The sequence below is a fragment of the Cannabis sativa genome, chromosome 1 (assembly GCF_029168945.1).
Source record: "Cannabis sativa cultivar Pink pepper isolate KNU-18-1 chromosome 1, ASM2916894v1, whole genome shotgun sequence".
NCBI classification, from domain to species: domain Eukaryota; kingdom Viridiplantae; phylum Streptophyta; class Magnoliopsida; order Rosales; family Cannabaceae; genus Cannabis; species Cannabis sativa.
Window position 1 is genome coordinate 15,917,458 of NC_083601.1, and position 22,545 is coordinate 15,940,002.

A 22,545-nucleotide genomic window follows, 5' to 3' on the forward strand; every position below is an offset into this window, starting at 1 on the left:
ATGTTCGAATATTATTATATAGTATTAATTAATGTTCGCATTATTCCTAATTTTGTACAAAAGACAGAGAAAAAACGCGTATTATATACGAATGTGAGCTACGATTATGGCATAAATATGGTTACAATTTCTGACATTTAAATATATGTTATATATATTACATATAGATTATCAGTAATGATAAATGTACACTCACGAGTTCACTCAATGATATATTTTCTCATTTAATTTACTTATTTATTTAGAGTAGAATTTGTGGAAATATGTTAATTTGAGGGGTAAAAACATTATAAATTTTTAATGTATTTGTAATAAGAATTACAGGAATTAAAATATACATATTGATTTAATTTCTGTGAAATGATGAGAACTTCCTTCGCTAAAAGCAAAGCAAGCAAAAATATCATTACATATTATATAAATCATGATTTACAACTACTATTACATATGATCATGAGAAAAATAAAAACCCCTAATAAATCTTGAAATTCATTGGGTTAAGAATTGCAAGATCATAATAAAAAGTAAAAATTTAAGTGACAATACTAAAAAAAAATAGTGTACTGATCTTGAAGATCAAAAGAGAGAGAAGAGATTTTACTTTGTACTAGAGAGAGACCACCAAAAATTAATTAATAATTTGTTTTTGTAGTCTTTCGATCTCTTTGGTCCACAAAACTGTGTATTCTTTTCAAAGCCACTTCAAGTGTGTGCTCGCTCATGTTAGCGAAACACACCCTGAACCATCCCGGTTCGGAGCAATGGCATGAAGATCCCGGCGAGATATTGAGTTTCATCTCGCCGAGAATCGAATCCCAGAGTTTCAACTCACCTTCTCTCGTAGGTTTTTCCAAAAGCGGACTCAAGTTCATCCAGCAAAACAAACCCGCATTCCCTTTTAAACATTCGATCCCCGATTTCTTCAGCCCTGAAATTATCATCTCGTATCTCTTTTGCAGCCTTGCTCTGTTAGTCTTTATGTAATTATCAGTGAATTTCTCGTCTGAAAGCATAGTAGCCAAGAGATGTTGAGTCTGAGAAGATATCAACGTGAAGCTCGACATTCTCCTTGCCGTTGTCACCACTTTATCGTTGTACGAGTATATCGTCCCGACACGAAACCCAGGAAGTCCCAGGTCCTTGGAGAGACTGTAAACAATGTGAACTCGTTCAGAGTTTTTGTAGTTTTGTTCCTCCAAAATCTCGGCAATGCTCACGAATTCCGAGGAAGAGAATACCGATCCCGAGTAGATTTCGTCAGATACGAGATGGATGTTTTTTCGCGTGACGAAATCGAGAATCTCCCCAAGTACTGAGCGTTGGATGGTGGCTCCCAAAGGGTTGGAAGGGTTAGTGATGAGAACACCTTTCACTTTAACGTTCATGGACTCAGCTTCATTATATGCAGCCTCTAAAGCCTCAGGGGTAATTTGGAAATTGTTTGAGCTATTGCAGTGTATTGGTACAATTTTCACTCCAGTCCTCCACCTTAAATCTCTATCAAATCTGTACACAAATATAAACAAAATTTTCATTAGTTATTACGTCAAAATATGCATGTATAATAATATATAATAACTATTTATGTTATGCTTTTGCATGAAATAATTGATAAAAATATTTTACCCTGGATAGTATGGGGTTGGAATGAGCAAAGCATCGCCTGGATCGGCTAAAATGAATGTCAAAAGCTCATTGGCTGCGGTTGCGCCGGCAGTGAGGACAATTCTACTGGGGTCAAATTTAGCTCTTCCTCCTCTAATTTTCTCCATGAAACTTGCCATTGCTTGTCTGAAAGATAAAAGGCCATGGTAATCTTGAAACAAAGCATTTTCTCTAAAACTCGACACTCCTTTTCCCCAGCTGCAGGCTTCTGAGTTCTCTTCTAAGTACTTCTCTAGCAAATCAAATGAAACCTGTTGCATATAAAAGAAGAAAAGAAAATTAGCATTTATATTATTAATTAATAACCACTAATGAAGTGTGTTTAATTTGATTATATATATACAGATTATTATGTATGTGTGTACTTACTTGATTCTCAGCTAATCCCATCTGTATGACACCTGATGGGTTAGTGATTTCATGATAAGGATTTTCATCATATGCTTTCCAGCCAGCAAAATAGGGCGAGTCTTCTCCATGAGTGTCAGAATTCGCCACCTTTGATAAACCAACTGAAGGTTGCTCAATCTCTATACCCATATTGTATATATCAACTATATATCTTTGTTTGTTTAATTCTGAGATGGGACTCGAATATTTGCTGAGAAAGTCTTTTTCTTAAATTAAAGGATGATGAGTTTTGATATATATGGTCACAGAGAGAATAAATCAAGAGAAGAGAGAGAAGAAAGAGTTGAGAGAAAAAGAGAGAGAGAAAACTGTTGCTTGTTGAATGAAAAGGTTTGACAGAAGAGTCTTCCTTATATAGGGGAATTAACCAGTAGTAGTTACCCGTCATGGCTTTGACACAGCATAGAATAATTAAATAATTAAGTCACCTTCAAATAAAAAAAACATATTAATGATTGATTTAGTTTAAAATATAAAAGATATTAATTTTTTTTTTTACAGATAAATATAAGTTTTTATCCTTATATATTAAAAATATATGCCAACTGTGTAGCTTCTGTCATCTTGTCAAATTTCCCCTCCATCTAAAAATCTTCTCAAGATACACTGCGAATATAATTTGGTTGTTGATATATAAATAGAGGGGATGGTTTTCATTTTCATTTTTACAAAATCATGAAGAAAAAAAAATAAAAAGGAAAATGAAATTTTGGCTTAATATATTAAAGTTTATACTAGTCAGAGCTAAGGTATTTTTATTCTTGGTCATATTTTAATTAATCAAAATTAATGGTGGCTGGTTTTCTCCCACACAAATCTCCTACCCGCCCAATCTATGACTAATCAAATCTTATTGCTGAATGACTCTAAATTCTATGTATAACATAACCACCAAATGATCATTTAAGAAAATCATATATTTATTAATTGACACAAAAAACTAATAATAATAATAATAAGAGATGTATAAGAGTTAGTTCAGTTTCAGATGACTTGATCATCATCACAAAGATCCGATTTAACCCAATTAGATTAAGATTCTGATTTCAAACAATCTCAGGACAAAAAAGAAGCTCCTTGAAGATTTGATGACCCCACTAATATTGCAATTATAGCTAATTTGAAGAGAGCTTAATTTATATGTGACATTATAATTAATGTCTATATCAATTGTCTAATTTGCAAATTGAAAAATTTCAATTATGTGAAATCTATCAATGGTCTAATAGATTGTAACTTCGTTTAGTAACTATAAAATTTTCTATGGATGGGACTGTAAATTGCTTCATTTTATATTGAAAGGCAAATGTTATATCAATATATGGTCTAATAATAATTAAGATTGGATTGATTGCTTTCATTTATCTGACAATCAAATTTTCCATCAATGGTCAAATTAATAATAGATTGTGTAAAACTTCATTTTATGTGACAATCAAATGTTATATCAGTTGTCTAATTAATAAAGTTAAGCAATTATTATAGTTCACAATATATCTGATCATTAAAAGGTTCAAATTAATAATTGCATTAAATATTTGATTGTATATAATATGGTATCCCAAATGATGATGAATGACTTTTTAATATAGATATTGTGATATAATTTTTAATTAATAAGGCAATTTTTATTTTTTGCGTATTAATTCCACTATTGTGTTTGCTCAATATATACATCGGATTTGAAATTAATTAGATGCATTTTTGTTGTATAAGCATAATATTTTTGAATGGGTACTCACAATGTTTTGTGGAATATATTTTTGTTACATATGCATGGCCGCCTAAGTAGTAGATAGGATACTTGTTCAGATTGTGTCTTTTGTAATGTGCATTTCAACTAACATTTTTATATATTTATATTATGTACATATGGAATAATATTTAAAAAAAGAAAAACCATTGGAGATGAAAAATAGGGAGGCAAAATAAGATAAATAAATATCTCATGATAAGGGGAATATGCCCTTCTATACAAGATCAACGACGTGGGGCTCAAGATATCATCAATATCCATGTGCAAGCAATTAGAAGGGTCTCATGAATAGTAAGAGAGAAATCATTTGTAATCAATATATGTGTGTATATATATATATAAATTTATTTATATATATATTGAGTCCTAAATGGCCGAAAGAGAGAAAGAACGTGAATGGAGCTTCAGCCTCTAAGGGATAGACAAGTATCAATCGCGAAGTTCTTGATAGATTTGAAAGTTTATTTTATATTATTTGAAAAGAAAATTTGTGTTCAATATTATAGATATATATCACATATATATTAAATTATTAATAAAAGTAATAATGAATGATTTGGGGGAATTAATTCACTCTATAGCCTTTTTCCTTATTGAAAAAAAGGCCCATTCTACTCAACCCCAAAAGAGCCCCAATCATTTGGGGGATTATAGTTCATGGCAACAAAGTAATAATTAACTAATGTGTAATAATTGTAGCAGTGTGTATAATGATATTTATTAATTCTCCAAAAGTTAAAAAGGGGAAAGTGGGATTTTATCTTAATTGTCTTTTTCATTGGATCATTCATAAAATCGGATCAGAGTATATAGTTTATAATGTCATTCATGAGAGTTATCTTATATTATATATGTTAATTGTACAATTATGTTCAAATTAATAAGATATATAATAGCGGAAAGCAACATACCCATCTTGTATAATGTGAAAAGCTATAAGATTATTAGCCACTAAAACTAATGAATACTATATAGTTGTGTTAGGTGACTGAGAAAGTAATATTATCATGAAAAAAAGAGAGAGGTTATTGCCAAGAAAGTCATGTTCTGATCATATATATGTGGATTCCAACTGTGAATTGCAGTATATGACATGGAATCACCTCAGAAATTTTAGGACTTAAAACGAAGTGAAAAAGACATGACCCCAAAAAATGACTTTTTTAGGGAGTCAGGGGAATAAGAGAGCTTCTTCACAACTGGACTACTCTCCCAAAATGACTTCCAACTTTCACACACCATAGTAGTATATCTTAAAATTAAACTACTAAAAATTAATTAAATAAATAAAAAGTGACAAGGGGATATCTTATATATATATATATATATATATATGAGGTATGATTTTGTTATTCATCATCTACAGCTCACCATGTTCACTTCTTTTGAGCAAAATGCCAGAGTTTAATGTCACATTGTCATTTTGTGTTGCTAATTAAGACAACAAATGAAAAGAATGTGGTTTGTCTTAACTACTTGAATTCAATATATACTGATGATCTCAACCTACTGCGATATGCTTTGCAGCCTCAAATGGCCTGCACTGCATAATAGTTAAAGTCGGACATTTCGTATCAATTTTATTAATAAAATTAATTAATTAATATATATGTACCCTTTGAAATACGTACATTAATTAATATATAATCTTAAATTAATAGATATATTACATATTCCTTAGCTAGGAAAATCTATCCCCCCATTGGAATCTCCAGTACTACTCCATGTGTTTAATATAGATAAACTAATACAACATTACTGTGTTCCTTTATTAATTAATTATACAAAATTTGAAAACTCCATCTTTCTTAAATCCTATACCTATATTAAAGCATCTAAAAAATGCTTGAATATTACTCTTGTGTGTCTAAATACGAGACATGTATACTATAGGGGTATATAGCATTAACATAGGGGTATGTAATTAGTTATATGTGAATAATATATTACTTATACAAAAGATCAAATGAGGTAAGATAATGTCGAATTAATTATCTATTTTAAATGTATATATGCCTTTCGTATATTTATTTATTTATATAGCAAGGAAAATCTTTGTTGAAAGATATAATACCAATGACAATGTGCCATGTGGTAATCTTTATTCTAATGATCATGCATGATGCTACATATAAGATTATGTCAAAGAGTGTTTATAACTATAGAATATTGAGTAGGTCAGATCATATTAATACTGACTTGATCATTCGAATGGTTTTGCTAACTCCTTAATTTGGAACTGGTATAATTATAAGGTTTGTTTATAATAGCTAGATTAGACTTTTATAATCGTTTTTCAAACATTAATTATTTAATTATTCTACATGCTTTTTCTTAATTTTCTTTTTGTGTTCAATATATAATCAACAAGACTAATTAATTAATTAATTAAACTTAGTATAAATATATTCCAGTACTATAGTACTAATGATTTTTATATGTATACAAGCACCATATATATATCCACATATATACATAATGAGTAATGTATTAAAATCTCATATATAATTTCCTTTTTTTTTTAAAAAAATCTCTCATAATTTTTAAGTTGAAATTTACCTCCATAGTACTTTAAAATATATATATATATATATATATATATATATGCATTATGAAGAACAACAGTGTGTGATCCATTGGTGTCCACATAGGCAATTTGATGAGCCCTCACACAATAATTCACCAAAAGGACCAACTCAAAAATCAATATTCCCGTTATTAATTACCATTTAATTTTTTATTTATTTCATTTTTGTTTGTCGAATTTTGAATGTTTTAATAGTTTAGTTCTCCACTTGCATTTGTTTTCTTAATCATATATATATATTAGTTATGTATATTTAAATGTGTTGTGTGGACTGAATTGTTTGTCAATCAGTGCAATATATAAATATATATACATGATCATTTTTTTCCTTCTTATTTATGCAGAATTTTCTATATATATAGCCTCAAACCATGTGCTTTTTCCTTCCCATGCATGCAGGGCTAGGCATGCACCTTATATATATGAATATACTATATAGTGCATATATATAATAATGTTGTGTGTGTATTTATATATTTACATATGAGGTCTTCCATTATTGATGGCATGGTTCATACAATCATACTTATTGTTTAAATTGTGATCCAAGTACTTCCACACAGGCCTTTAGGATAATTATATTGATAGTTTGGTGCCTCCTTTTTTAATTGATAATCTAAAAAACTTATTGTACTAATAAATTTATTCTTATTAGCAATCCATATTTATTTAAATATCTTCTACTATAATTGATTTTAATTTATTTTTCTTTCTTCAATTTGCACTTGTAGACAAGTAAATTCCAGCTCTTTGCCAACCGGGGCCAGCTACACAAGCAAACCATTCCCAATTTACACAATTATCTATCAGTGATAACATATATTTATATAAATAGGTAATAACGTTGCATTGGGACTCATGAAAAATAGTTATAGCTAACTAATAATAGTTTACATACAAATTCTATTTAGATATTCTAGGCTCTGCCTCGTAAATTCAAACACATGCCATGCACTGTTATTATTATTAGCATTTATTTTTTCAGGAATTATTATTATTATTAGTTCAGAAAAAGAAAAAAAAACTAAATTATGTTGACCTATTATTGCAGAAGTTATTGCACCATATCACCTGATTGGACATCATTGATAAGGACAACATAATCTACTATATCTTTTTTAACCTTAATTATTATTAATGACTATTACAACTTACAAGCACAAAAGTCTGATATATATTGTTGTTACACAACTTAAAATAATGTTTATCAATCTTTTTCTAATTATTATTATCAGTTTCTAGTTTTCAGTGATATATATATATAGATAAATCATACGTGAGTTACAACTTGTCATATATAATATTGAACTCTTACTTATATCCATAGTAATATATCTCTCTGAAGTGTTAATAAAATATATTTTGTAACCATATAAAATATATATATTGATGAGAACAATAGTGCTCTCTGATCAGTCTCTGCTGGAATTTCTTTTTCTTCATATTATTATATATGCTCGTTTTACTAGTTATGGTTATAGTTAGTTGAGTTGTTAATAAAGATACGCGCTTTCAAGAACCAACCAGAAACTCTTCTGGAGTGAATATTGACATTATTTACTTAATTTATACATATATATATGTAAGAATATTATACAGCTGATTTATACTACTCTATATAACAGATTATATGGTATCTTTTTCCTCGTGGTTAATGCATGCCAGAACATGGTTTCGTGCATATTTGAGGCTTTATGTTTGCCAGTTTGGGAATATCTAACCTCTTTAATTTAGAACTAATTAGCCATTAATTAGAACTGTATAATTATTAATGTACATATATATTTGTGCGTAGTGTGCATGTGTGACAGTGTCAGAGGGATATGGAGATAGTGAACTTCAACTACTTGTCCTGGTTTATTGGTATATAATATACATTGGCTTAAGATTATTAATTAACTTTGTTGCATAATGTCTTAATACCCAAACAACATTATAAAAGAATTATATGTATATCTCAATATAACAGAAACAATTGACATAATAGAACATAAAAAAGAATGAACATCCAACATCCAAACAAAACCACACTCACCGCACATTATGTACTCTTTCAAAGGAAAAACAATCTCTCTTGATCATCTCTAGCTCTTTTCCAAACTATACAAGTAAGCCTCAAATTCTCAAATTTTAACTCATAGAATAAGAACTACTTTCTCTAACAGCTGACTTATTATATTTTAAAGAAAAAATTATAATCTTTTTGCATGTTAAAAAAATTATATAATTGTATTCTTCAAATCATTCTATTTTTCTCTGTTTCAAAAATAAAAATAAATCATTCTATTTTAGATACTGAAATTTTCAACTTTTTTATTTCTTACTGTGGGGTAGAATTTTTTTCAAAAATACTGTGTATTGTGTTGAACAAACTGCTAGCAAAATAAAAGAGGAACGATATTACCGAATGAAGAATTCTGGGTTGAGTCGCGGACTATGTCGCTCTCTTTAAGACGTTCGCGGCACTGCTCAGTGTTACGTGCAGTCTATGATGGCACGTTACAAGCTAAGTGATGGCCACAAGTTGGCCAAGTGGTGGTCAAAGTGGTGGCGCATGTTGTGGTGCATGCAGGTGGCATGCTGATGCTTAGTTTGTATACAGTGGCATTTTCGTAAATATCTTCAATATTGTCCGGATCGGGACGGGACTTGGTATTCGCCATTTATTTGGGTCTACAAATAGAATGGTGCAATCGGTTTGGCAAAACTAGGTAATTTGGTATATGGTGCTTCCCATATGTCTACAGAGCAAAAATCATCTATGTTCCTGGTAGAAGGCTAAAAGCTCAGAATGCTCTTTAAGGGGGTACCCTGGTGTCAGCTCTCCACCACCCCTTGCACCTTTGTGCTAAGTGAGCTACTACTAGCCAGTGGGGACTAGTAGGGCGGGCATATGAGGACCACGAGGGGACTCAGATGTCTCCATGAGTTGGAGTACTCATGGACATTATCGGGCCGACCCGGTAGTGCGTCGAAGAAAGCTACCAGAGGTTCAATGGTACGTTTCCCTTGGCTTGTCGGTATGCCGCTTGCACGGGATGTAGCCTAGATCCTCAAAGAGACGTCGTGGTGCGCCTAGGCCACGAGTCTCAACACGAGATGACACGGGTAGTCATTCGTGGACTAGTTTGCATACACGCATGGGACGGACGCACCATGTTGGAAAGGGACAGAGGTCTAATGTATGTAACTAGTTTGGTGAAATGTCTTGAGGGCCTGCTAACATGCGTGGAGGCATGGCGCCTTGAGGATTGGTCCATGTATGTATGGGAGTCCTTGGGCGACGAGGGAGACTATTTGGACAGTATCGAGTGGGGCATTATAGAGCCGTTGGCACGTTAACTTGGTGTTGGCATCTTGCCACCCATGCTACCTTGGTCACGAGTGACAAGGTGAGCATCGGTGTTGGGATTTGTCTTACCATGGTGGGAACCTATGGACAGTGTGAGTATCTTGGCTAGAGAGCCTCGACGCATGAATGCACTCATGGATGCTTGCGAGCATGACTCGGTGAGAGTTGTTCGAGAGACGGAAGTGTGCACGAGGCACACGGTCGCGCGAAAAATGAGCCCATTGTTACTCGGATTGTTGGAAGGCTGACCTTGGCTTAGAGAAGTCAAGGTGCCGCACGGGTGTTCCGCTGCCTGAAAAGGTGAGCCCGTGACAGTTGGTATCAGAGCCAAGTTCATCTCAGTGGGAGGTGAACCTGGTTGGCCTATCCTAGAGAGGATGTAGGCGTGTGGACGGATCGAGATGGTCTGAATGTTGGAACAAGACGTCGTTGAGCCAGTTAGTCTTTTAAAGAGGATCAGTAGGCTGAGATGGAGTTAAGACTTGGTTGCTTCTCTTCATGGGAATACTGGACATCCTAAAGAGGAGACATGGATGGTTGCTTCGAGTCAAGTTCAGGGATGCTAGAAAGACAACTACCACATGCAACTGTAGAGGGGCGCAACAAAATGTTTGAAACTCGTTGGCATAGGACAAGGTTGAGGGGATAGTCCATGTTGTATGCTTGGTACACTAGGCCAAGTTTGCCTGATTGACATTATAAGCCGCAGGAGGCGCTTTTGTTGAAAAGGAAGCTTGCTGGCAGGAGTGTGGAAGTAGTGCAGGGACCGTCAGATTCTTGTTAGTCACGACAGAGGTCGAGAGTTGATAACCGAGATGGTTCAGATAGGGATAGACATGGAATGCTTCAGTTGCTACATTGTGTGTCGAGAGGGGCGCACATGGAGGCCAAGGCAGGCAGATGCCGCAATCGTCAGAGGACGATTGTACTTGGAAGTGTTCGCATGCGAGTTGTGTTTGATCCATATGGAAGCGCCGAGGCAGTTCGGTTGAGATGTGTTGGCTTGTTGAACTGCCAGAGGGCGTAAGTCACACAAAGTCATCGATAGAGGTGCGGAGTTGTGGAACAAAGGCATCAAGGAAGCCAGCAGGGCTGAGAAGACCGAGCGCAAGCGTTGAGATGGCGCTAGAGTTTGTGTGGAGGCCAGAGGGCTGTACCAGTGAGACTTAGTAGTCATGTGAGCCTGCGAAGGTCGAGAAGGGTGCTAGAGTTTGTATGAAGGCCAAAGGGCTACATCATTGGAACTTAGTATACCGTGGGGGCCAGAAGGACGTGATGCAAGTGTGAATCAGTTGGATGATTGAGTGGGAAGTTAGTGCATGCATGTGGAGATCGACAGGGGTGCTAATGAGATAGTTGACTCGAGAGTCACATCCTGCGGGATGCACTTTTAAATGACATGGTGTGCATGAAGAGTTGGGGCGGTCAGGCATTTGCGTGTGGGCATGTTGTCGAGGACGCCAACAGATGAAGTGGGGGAGAGACCTTCACGGTTCACTCAACAAGACTAGTTTTTCATTACAAGCATCGAGATGAGTATCATGGAGATTGATTGTTGTTCAGGATGTAAAGTCAAGAAGACTCAGGACACAGGCAGAGCCAGTTATCTAGAGTGAAAGTCTACAGGACTCAGGTACTGAGATAACACCATGGCAATGTTGGCCTAAGGCAAAAGTCAGCAGGACTAGGGTACTAAGGCAACAATGAAATGTCGAGGGGCGAAGAGTCAGAATGATCGAGGCATTAGTTCAACATCTTCATCAAAGTGAAATGTGGAGGGGAGGAACCGTATGCGAGTATGCGGTTAGCTTGCGAGCTGTACCTTGAGAGGTATTCCTCTTAGAGAGAAGTTTCTTCCCAAGTTGAAGTGGGGGAGCCCACTAATTCATGTGTTTGAAGAATCAGGGTACTTGTTCAGTTTTGGTGTGTGAATCCAGAGGGAAACACTACAACAGATTGGTTGTTCAGGGTGAAGACTTGCATGATTGCTGCAAGCTGCATATAGACAATATGCAAGGGCGTAGACTGAGATCAAGACTGAGCTAGGTTGCGGCATGTTATGGGCATGTTTTGTGTTTATGGGAACACTGGTGTTGTATGGGACACTGTAAGCCGAATGGTTCAGAGAATATATGTCGATGGGAGATAGCGGATTGGGATGACTTCAAGTCTTAAGAGTAAGACTGGCTGTCATCAAGTTTATCGAAAATTAGCGAGTCATCAGAGGATGCAGGGTTGATTTTGGGAGATAAACTTGTGACACAATTCTGGGAGCCGACACAAGCAGGAGCTCAGAGGAGCGAGTGTGCAGTGGGTCAGTGGGACCTTTGCATGAAGCCGTGGGTATGCGGTTGGGTCGGAGGGCCAATGTTGTCAACTTCGCGAAGAAATTGGGTGCAAGAGTGCACTTGGTGCTGCATTGGGTGCAGATGGCTTGCGAGCCTCGTCCAGGTGAGACGCACCAAACTTTATCCTGCGATGAGTGTGTCTTGCTCGATTGCCATCAGGAGGATGGTGCGCCATAGAGTTGGCATGTGAAGTTTCCAGAGGGTCTTGTCCAGAGGGACTTAGCTTCAGTGGAAGCGTGTTTTGTAGGTGCCGTTGGGAACGGTTGGTTTGCGAACCTCACCCCGAGGGGTGCACCATACTTTGTCCTTGTCGAAAGGAGTATGCATTGGACGATTGGCGAGTGAGCTGCAATCAGAGGATGTGGTAGCTTCAGGGTCAGTGTTGCAAGGGCTACTTGGTTGACTGGAGGGACGTCGTGATGGACTCGGAAGAGTTCATGTTGGGAGAAGAGTGGGGAAGCTTAGGAGTCGAGATCAGGGAGATTTGCCTGCGGTCCGTCGATGAGGGCATCGACATGTTGAAGTGGGGGAGAATGTTACGTGCAGTCTATGATGGCACGTTACAAGCTAAGTGATGGCCACAAGTTGGCCAAGTGGTGGTCAAAGTGGTGGCGCATGTTGTGGTGCATGCAGGTGGCATGATGATGCTTAGTTTGTATGCAGTGACATTTTCGTAAATATCTTCAATATTGTCCGGATCGGGACGGGACTTGGTATTCGCCATTTATTTGGGTCTACAAATAGAATGGTGCAATCGGTTTGGCAAAACTAGGTAATTTGGTATATGGTGCTTCCCATATGTCTACAGAGCAAAAATCATCTATGTTCCTGGTAGAAGGCTAAAAGTTCAGAATGCTCTTTAAAGGGGTACCCTGGTGTCAGCTCTCCACCACCCCTTGCACCTTTGTGCTAAGTGAGCTACTACTAGCCAGTGGGGACTAGTAGGGCGGGCATATGAGGACCACGAGGGGACTCAGATGTCTCCATGAGTTGGAGTACTCATGGACATTATCGGGCCGACCCGGTAGTGCGTCGAAGAAAGCTACTAGAGGTTCAATGGTACGTTTCCCTTGGCTTGTCGGTATGCCGCTTGCACAGGATGTAGCCTAGATCCTCAAAGAGACGTCGTGGTGCGCCTAGGCCACGAGTCTCAACACGAGATGACACGGGTAGTCATTCGTGGACTAGTTTGCATACACGCATGGGACGGACGTACCATGTTGGAAAGGGACAGAGGTCTAATGTATGTAACTAGTTTGGTGAAATGTCTTGAGGGCCTGCTAACATGCGTGGAGGCATGGCGCCTTGAGGATTGGTCCATGTATGTATGGGAGTCCTTGGGCGACGAGGGAGACTATTCGGACAGTATCGAATGGGGCATTATAGAGCCGTTGGCACGTTAACTTGGTGTTGGCATCTTGCCACCCATGCTACCTTGGTCACGAGTGACAAGGTGAGCATCGGTGTTGGGATTTGTCTTACCATGGTGGGAACCTATGGACAGTGTGAGTATCTTGGCTAGAGAGCCTCGACGCATGAATGCACTCATGGATGCTTGCGAGCATGACTCGGTGAGAGTTGTTCGAGAGACGGAAGTGTGCACGAGGCACACGGTCGCGCGAAAAATGAGCCCATTGTTACTCGAATGGTTGGAAGGCTGACCTTGGCTTAGAGAAGTCAAGGTGCCGCACGGGTGTTCCGCTGCCTGAAAAGGTGAGCCCGTGACACTCAGGAGTGTGCAAGCAGTCGGAAATTGCCGGTCGTCCCAGGATAAAACAGCCCAGTCGTTGCACTGTATCGGAGCCCCACTGCACTGTAGAGCACCGTCGAATACACCCAGAAAATTTGATATCGCAGATGGAATTTTTAATGTTATGAAAACTGTATTTTTTTTTATACGAAAGAGATGTTTTCTTCCCATCAGTTCAATCGCATTATATAGGCGAATGAATTGAATAAAAATAACGGGAAGAATAACGTTTTCTGAAACGTGGGGTGAGTTGGTTTTGAACGTGTCCCGTTAAACTAATACGACTAAGTAATCAGTTTAATTAAACACGTTTCTTAAATAATAATAATAAAATAATTATTTTATTAAATAATTTTTCTGTAAAAAATAATATAGTGTCACACCACACCAACCCGGCTCGGACGGCGCGCGCGTGTGGTGGGTCAAGTGTGTGTGTCCTCACCCATTCACACAAAACTGGGTATCCCCAGGATAAAAATTTCTCGGTGACTACAGTATCGGAGCCACCGCACCGTAGAAAGCACCGTCGAATACACCAGTAAAATTTGATATCGCGTATGGAATTTTTAATGTTATGAAAACCGTATTTTTTTATACGAAAGAGATGTTTTCTTCCCATCAGTTCAATCGCATTATATAGGCGAATGAATTGAATAAAAATAACGGGAAGAATAACGTTTTCTGAAACGTGGGGTGAGTTGGTTTTGAACGTGTCCCGTTAAACTGATACGACTAAGTAATCAGTTTAATTAAACACGTTTCTTAAATAATAATAATAAAATAATTATTTTATTAAATAATTTTTCTGTAAAAGATAATATAGTGTCACACCACACCAACCCGGCTCGGACGGCGCGCGCGTGTGGTGGGTCAAGTGTGTGTGTCCTCACCCATTCACACAAAACTGGGTATCCCTTGGGGCCCAAACCCAAATGCCAAAGTTGCACTCTTTATACTCTTGTAAATGAGGGTTCATATCCCATGTGGGACTCTTTCCAACTCACACACACTAAGACACCCGGTTGTTTTTTTTGTTCCACACTGTTGTTTTAATTATTCTATTTTGTTATTACACGGTTGTTTTATAAAAAAACATTATTTTAAAAAAAAATCGTCTGACAGTAAAATTGTAAATTTTGTCCAAAATCGAATATTTTTGTAAAAACCCATCTATTTTTGGGATAATTACAAAAAGTACTATATTTTTTTTTTAAAAAAAAATTACAATTATACATTTAAAGATTTTTTTTTTTTTACAATTTTACGATTTTTTTTATAGAAAACAACAAAAAACTACATAAAAGTAACAGGAAAATATCATTCAAACATCAAAATAACATACAAATAACAATAAATCAATAAGAGTACAACATAAAAAGACCGTATTTTTTGTAAATAAAATTATAAAAATTGCAAAAATATTTAATATTTTATAAAACTGTATTTTTTTTTTTTATTTTTGTGTATTTGTGAAATAATCCCTCTATTTTTCTCTTTATTTTTCATAATTTTTACTTGCTTTGGTGACTTTGAGTTTGAAGGTAGTGTAGGCTTGGGCTTTGAATTGCAGGATTCGTTTGGGCTACTTGAATGTAGAATAGGCCCAATAGATCAAACAACTGAGCTGGGCCTCGTGGTTACGCATGTGACCGAACGCTGTCGTTTTGGGACAGAATTTTGTTAAGAAAGAGGGAAGTATTCGTTTCGGACTTTGTACGGTCACGCTGCCTACCACGGCGATACCAAGGACACCATTTACGATGGCTTCGCCGTCCCGACTCTCTCCTCTTCCGGTACCTATGGAGCTTCACGTCAATAATCGGGAAAAGCTTATCGACTCTTTTCATCACCACCTTTCTCACTCTTCTCGCCCACTCCATGGCTTCGTTTTTCTCCAGGTAAATTCTCTCTCGTCCGTATGTTATTCAATATGTATGCGTGTGTGTGTATGAACGTATTTTCTAAATCCTGATTGATTTTATGTCTGATTATTATTTTTGTTCACAGGGTGGTGAGGAGCAAACTCGGCATGATACTGATCACCTCGAACTCTTCAGGTAACCAATATTTATATAAAAAAACACATTTGCAAATTATTTATATATTGTTTTGTATTTTCTTTTGTTTGGATTATCTCAATTATAAAATTTATTTATGTGTGTTTGTTTTTTAAGATTGGATGGCTAATTGGTAAACGTATTATGTACTAACAATCTGATATGTCGTTTGATGTGTAGGCAGGAGAGTAACTTTGCTTACTTGTTTGGAGTGATTGAGCCTGGTTTTTATGGAGCTTTAGTAAGTTTTTTTATGGGAAATGGATCCTTTTGCTCTCTTTGATGTAATTTATTGTTTTAAATTGCTTGTTTATATGACCATATTACTTTCCTTTCTTTTGGAATGGGATTGGTTGGGTTACTTCACTGTATTTATCCACTTATGGTGTTTATGATACTTTCGATAAGCTACTGAAACGTGGTTACTTACAGATTTTGATATATTTCTTTTGTCCTTGAAGGATATTGCATCAGGAAAATCGATTCTATTCGCTCCTAGGTTACCTGCTGATTATGCTGTTTGGTTGGGAGAGATAAAACCTCTAGTTCACTTCAAGGTAATTGAATGCTTCATATTTGATTTTGTCTAAGGCAAGATAGCTATTTATTTTCTCATATATATGTTCGTTACTTGTAGGAAAAATATAAGGTTGACATGGCATACTATACTGATGAGATTGTACAAGTGTTACAAGATGAATTTCAGGGATCCAGTAAACCTCTATTGTTCCTCTTTCATGGACTGAATACTGATAGTAATAACTTCTCAAAACCAGCAGAATTTGAGGTTCCTCTTTCTTTGTACTCATTTATTTTGTTCACATCATAACCTATTTATATTTTTGTTACATGATACCCCGGGCCTTCAGTGTTTGTAAGGCTTGATTGGGGATAGGGATGTAGATAGAGCTTGCCTGTTTGGTCTTACACACGAATATGAACTTTTAACATATACTAAGATTATGTACAGTACAGGTTTTCTGTTCTATCAAATTATGTTCACTCCACATTGATATCATACTGGACACTGGCTAGGTCAAGTAGTTGAATAGTGTGTATGAGTGGTTATGAGTTCAAGTTAAACAAAAAAAGAAGAATAAGTGTGTGCAGCAATATATAGGTTTACTCTGTTACAGTTCAGAATGCTTATTAAAATTTTATATGCTCTTTGCAGGGGATAGATAAGTTTGAAACTGATTTGACTACTTTGCATCCAATTTTGACTGAATGCCGTGTTTTAAAATCAGACCTGGAGCTTTCTGTTATCCAGTTTGCTAATGACATAAGTTCTGAGGCTCATGTCGAGGTAACCTTTTACAAACTGCCCAGCCTTTTTGGGTTCAAATTATAACAAAGTGTAATGCTCCCAAAGATTGATTTGGTTTGGCAGAGGTTTTAGTTTGGACCTCAAATCCACTAACTAGAGGTTTGGGGAAAATTTGGAAACCAAAGGAACTATGCCAATGCCTCAAAGAATAAGTAGATAGTAATTAGTGACTTCATGATAGTCCACATCTTGATTCTGTATTTGTTTTTCTCAAGTTTCAAGTATCTAAACTTCAAATGTTTCCTGGTCCGTTGTTAAAATGTGTAATAAATTCAAAATGTTCTGAGCAGGTCATGAGAAAAGTTAGGGTAGGCATGAAAGAGTATCAGTTAGAAAGCATATTTCTTCATCACACCTACATGTATGGTGGCTGTAGGCACTGTTCTTACACATGCATATGTGCTACCGGTGGGAACAGGTATACTTTTTTTTAATAGTAATTTTTTTTTTTCCACGAGAAATATACTTATTTTCCAATTTATCAAGATATAGATTTCTCACTTCCATTCATGAGTGTTTCTGTAAGGCATGTACTTCAAGTCAAAATTTGTTTAACGGCAGTAATATTTTGTTACAGTGCTGTTCTCCATTATGGGCATGCAGCAGCTCCGAACGATAGGGTACAACAAAATCATTCTTGAAGTATGATTACCTCTTTGTGGTTTTCTAGTAATCACATTGTCCTTGGTTGCAGACTTTGAATGATGGGGATATGGCTTTGCTTGATATGGGAGCTGAATATCACTTTTATGGCTCTGACATAACTTGTTCTTATCCAGTGAGTATTTCTGTAATTTTTGTTAGTTGAATTGTGAAACGCTGGTTTCAATGCTGAAATCAAAAATAGAAATTCCTGAGATGTTAAAATTAGGAAATGTCCTTTCTTATTGTACTTGGGCAATTTCTAGTTCTACCTGATGAATTTTTTACCCCGAGATTTTTTTATTCTTTATGTGCAGGTGAATGGTAAATTTTCCTCTGATCAATCACTTATATACAATGTAAGTGTTTATTTCTCTTTTTGCCTATTTTGGTGTTTCCACAATAATGAGGAGTAGATGAGACTGTAGTTGATTTAATATTTTCAATGTTGAGCATTAATTTTTAGTGTTTCCACAGTAAAATCTTTTTACTATCTCCATTCTTAGGCTGTCCTCGATTCTCATGATGCGGTCATATCTACAATGAAACCTGGAGTAACCTGGATAGATATGCACAAGTAAGTCTAAGTTATCTTGTTTCTAGCATAAAGATTTGATGAAGATTGATGTATCTGATATATTCTGGGGCGGAAACAGAATTCATTATTCATTTGACTTGTTCGGCTTAATTCCTGTTCTGTTTCAAGTGTAAAATCTCGAATGTTTTATGCCATAACTCAGAGGTCATTATGCATCATGAAAATAAGATGGTAGCACTGAAGGAAAAGCACCACCTACAAATCCTTGTTTATATAGTTTTTATTTTGGTATTTGAAATGTTGAGAATTATCCATCAATTCACGTACTTAAAATGAAACTATTTATGGCTGTTAACAAATCTGCATGTGCCAGACAGTGCCAAAGAAGGTTTTTACACATTATATGTCAAACTGTGTAGTTATATATGGTGATGTTCCAACATTTTTCAGCTCATTTGCATTACCTTGATTTAAGTATCGTCTGATTTTAGCATTGGTTTTTCAAGCTCTTCATTATCTTGACTACAAAACTTGAGAATTGTTTCTTACTGGATTGAGGATCGATGATAATATTTTTGAGCTGGTCCTGTGCTGTGCCGTATTCTAAGTTCTGGATACATGTTTTTTCGGAAATTATTTGCATATAATTTCAATGGAACCTGACATACATCTGTCGTTTCTTGACCTCTTCATTAGTTAATGGGAAAAAGAAAATTAAGATTACTATATTTCTGACATTGTTGCCTATTTTGAATATTTTTAAGTGATCGATTCAGACATGCTCACGGTTTGTCTCGTATTTATTACAGGTTAGCAGAAAGGATTGTTCTCCAGTCATTGCTAAGAGGAGGCATTCTTGTTGGGTACTGTAGCTTAGTTTGACTGCCTTCCAGCGTACTAGTTATGTGTATTTCCATTACTCATAGAGACACTTTATAGTCTATTGACCTTTTGTTTTGGGGGTTCTATTCTAGCAATGTGGATGATATGATGGCTGAACGACTGGGTGCTGTTTTCATGCCCCATGGTCTTGGGCATTTCCTTGGCCTTGACACACATGATCCTGGAGGCTATCTAAAGGTTTAATGCTTAACGTGACTGGCTGATGTCTCTCTATCACTCTCTCTAATTTTGAGAGTGTCTTTCTTGATTGGGCTTGGGATGACAAGAATGATTTGCAGGGAATGGAGAGGCCAAAAGAACCTGGGTTAAAGTCCTTACGTACGGTCAGAGAACTCCAAGAGGGAATGGTTTGTTGACCTAATATATACAAATTCTCGATCATTATCTTATAATTTAAAGATCAACTCATTTACAAGATGACTTGATTTAGTTTATTTTACTGTTGGTTAAAATTTGTAGTATATTTGGTTTCATTTTAGGCTGTCTTGTTATATTTTTAGGTGATAACTGTAGAACCTGGTTGCTACTTCATTGATGCTTTATTGGTGCCTGCTATGGAAAACTCAAACACTGCCAGGTTTTTTAACCGTGAAGCAGTTATCAGATTTAAAGATTTTGGTGGTGTTCGAATAGAAAGTGATCTGGTAAGCCTTTGTCCCTCTTTTGATTTCAAGTCTTGTAATATATTCATTACCGGCCTTTCATATCTATCTCATGGCACAAAAGTTATATTTTCAGCTTCACCTTCTTCTTGTTTTGCTTAATTGAAATAAATATGTACCTAGTTTTTATCAATCAAAGATGGTGCCTTTCTTCGTCTACTAACACTTCTCGTCACACAAGTATAGATTCAGTTTATTTAATTATTATTCTTTACAATTTAAAATAATTTTATGGGTATTTTGGTCTGGAGGTATTTGCATCTTTCAATAATTGATCATAATTCATTTGTAAGTTTTACTTTTCGAATCAAGTACCAAATGTCCATTTCAGTTTTTTTTTGGTCTCTTCTCCAAGTAGATTGTTTGAGAAGTCTAATCTTTCTATCTCTCATTTGGGTTGCAGTATGTCACTGCAAATGGTTGCAGGAATTTGACCAATGTCCCCCGGAAAATACCGGAGATCGAAGCTGTAATGGCAGGGGGATCGTGGCCATAGTACAATGCCTCTGTTTATTGACAAAGTGGAGAAGAGAACAAGATTCTGTACTTGTTGCGAGGCATTGATGTGCTTTTGAATATTTTTATTTTAGTTTCTCTGATTTTTGAAGAGGTTAAGTGTATGCTTGGGGTTTAATTGGTTGAATTCTATAGATATATGCTCTTTTGATTGTTGGATTGTGAAATTGTGGATTATTGTGAAGATTGATAATTTTGGGAAGTGCCAAAAGTATGGGGATGTGTTGACCAAATTTTTGTGGCAGTATATTTTAATTTTTGGTGAGATTTTGTCCAATGGGGCCTAAAAGGAGTAGGCTTAGTGATTCGGGTACATCATCATCAAGCCCTCCTCGTGCTTCAAAAAGGGTGGATTATGATACAACTCGATTTGTTAGTAAAGAGATATGTTTGTGATTTTATGTAATAGGTCTATCCTTGAAGAGAGAAGTATAGAATTTAGTCCCCAGCCGTGGGAAAATCAACTATTGTATGAGCGTATTACAGCTGAGATTATTAGAAGATGGGGAGATTAATTTGTGGACATTCCTGTTAAGGCCAATATTACTATGACTTAAAATTTTTTTGCTAACTGGCCAGAGAGAGAAAGTATGTTAAGGTAAGGCAGAAGTGAAAACTTGTGACTATTCAAGCCATCAACGGTTGTATTAATTGCCTAGTTTTTCTATAGAGGAGGAAGTGCTTGAAATTTTGGAAGCAGATGACAATCTTGATTTTGTGGATATGTCGGAGACTTTGGGTATTCTTGGAGTTCGGTTTCATTTGAATGGTGAGGAACCATATTGAATGTATCATTGTGAACTTCATCAGGTGGTTAGACCGTGGATGTATTCTTGAGTGCCCGGTTGATACCTAACAACCATTATTTGGATAACTTTGTTTGATTGTTTGAAGGTGGCATATGTTATTTTGAAAGGTTTCAATTTGAATGATGGGAAATACATTTGGGAGAGTATTGAACACATGATTTAGGCACTACTATTGGAGGATTGGACCTTGCTAGTCTCATTACTGATTTATGTGTTACATATGGTGTGCAAGAGTACTTGACTGGCACTAAAGTGCCGCCACAAAGGAAGATTGGCTATGGTGAACCACCTTAGATCTCTACATACATATGGAGCTTTGGAGGTGCACATTACATTATCATCTAAATTATGTTACTTAACTGATCATGTGTATATCACATAGCAGGATCCATGGGGCCAATTAGTACAGCCGGCGCCTCATCATTATCATCTAATTGTGACTGATGTTGGTTTTTTCCTCTTTGCACCTCTAGGGCTCTATATGTACGTAGAGGTTTAAGGTGGTTCACCATAACTTGGCTTAAAAGATACTAAAAATATTTAGAATTTAAATTTGAAAAGATAAAAAACATTCTCATGAGGTATCGGACTCCTAGCTCCACTTGAGAAAACCATTTTTTTTTCTCGATCTTTTTGTCTTTTTTTCTTAAATTTTCTTACAAGAGTCATAGCCCCTATAGTGGAGCGGCAACTCCTGGGTCATTTTTGTTATTTTGTCTCTCCTGGAGCCATGGCTCTAGACTTCGGAGCCATGGCCTCGACTGACTAATTTTTCCAATTTTTGTATTTTTTTTTCCATTCTTGCTTCCGAACATCGATAAACTCACCAAGATGAAAAATAACTCCATTTAAGCTCGCTTTTCTACAAATTTAGCTTTTTTTTTTTAATTTTTTAATATTTTTATTATATTTTCTTGAAAACAAAAGAAAATAAGCATAAAACCGAACTAAATTGACATTAAAGACTCTAAAATATATTCTAAACTATCTTAATAACTGAGTATTGTTGTGGTAATTTGCACAAAAAAAATCTGTATAATCTATTTTCTAAAAGGTTTGATTGGTTTAATTTGTTTTTCTATAGCATAAGATAAAAATAAGCAGCTATATTTTAAAATTTCCTTATATATTTATTTAGAAGGGGCAAGCACCTATTTTTGTCTACATAATAAATTTTTATTTTAATTTTTTTGTACACATTAAGAAAAAAAAATAAGCATAG

At 35.9% G+C, this 22,545-nt stretch overlaps 2 protein-coding genes across 2 annotated transcripts; one reads left to right on the forward strand and one right to left on the reverse strand.

Annotated features, from left to right (window-relative positions):
- Positions 1-361: 361 nt before the first annotated feature.
- Positions 362-2,456, reverse strand: LOC115704963 (1-aminocyclopropane-1-carboxylate synthase 7). The gene is made up of 3 exons (XM_030632177.2): positions 2,035-2,456; positions 1,627-1,916; positions 362-1,506 (listed from the first exon to the last, which is right to left on the reverse strand). The coding sequence occupies exons 1-3, from the start codon at positions 2,203-2,205 to the stop codon at positions 633-635; spliced, it is 1,335 nt and encodes a 444-aa protein (XP_030488037.2). The 5' UTR covers positions 2,206-2,456; the 3' UTR covers positions 362-632.
- A 13,066-nt stretch (positions 2,457-15,522) lies between these two features.
- Positions 15,523-20,747, forward strand: LOC115705853 (uncharacterized). Its single transcript, XM_030633299.2, has 16 exons — positions 15,523-15,767; positions 15,877-15,926; positions 16,107-16,167; positions 16,388-16,483; positions 16,564-16,713; positions 17,101-17,232; positions 17,544-17,671; positions 17,831-17,873; positions 17,948-18,031; positions 18,213-18,254; positions 18,402-18,472; positions 19,243-19,296; positions 19,408-19,513; positions 19,615-19,683; positions 19,837-19,980; positions 20,402-20,747. The coding sequence occupies exons 1-16, from the start codon at positions 15,630-15,632 to the stop codon at positions 20,492-20,494; spliced, it is 1,461 nt and encodes a 486-aa protein (XP_030489159.2). The 5' UTR covers positions 15,523-15,629; the 3' UTR covers positions 20,495-20,747.
- Positions 20,748-22,545: the final 1,798 nt, after the last annotated feature.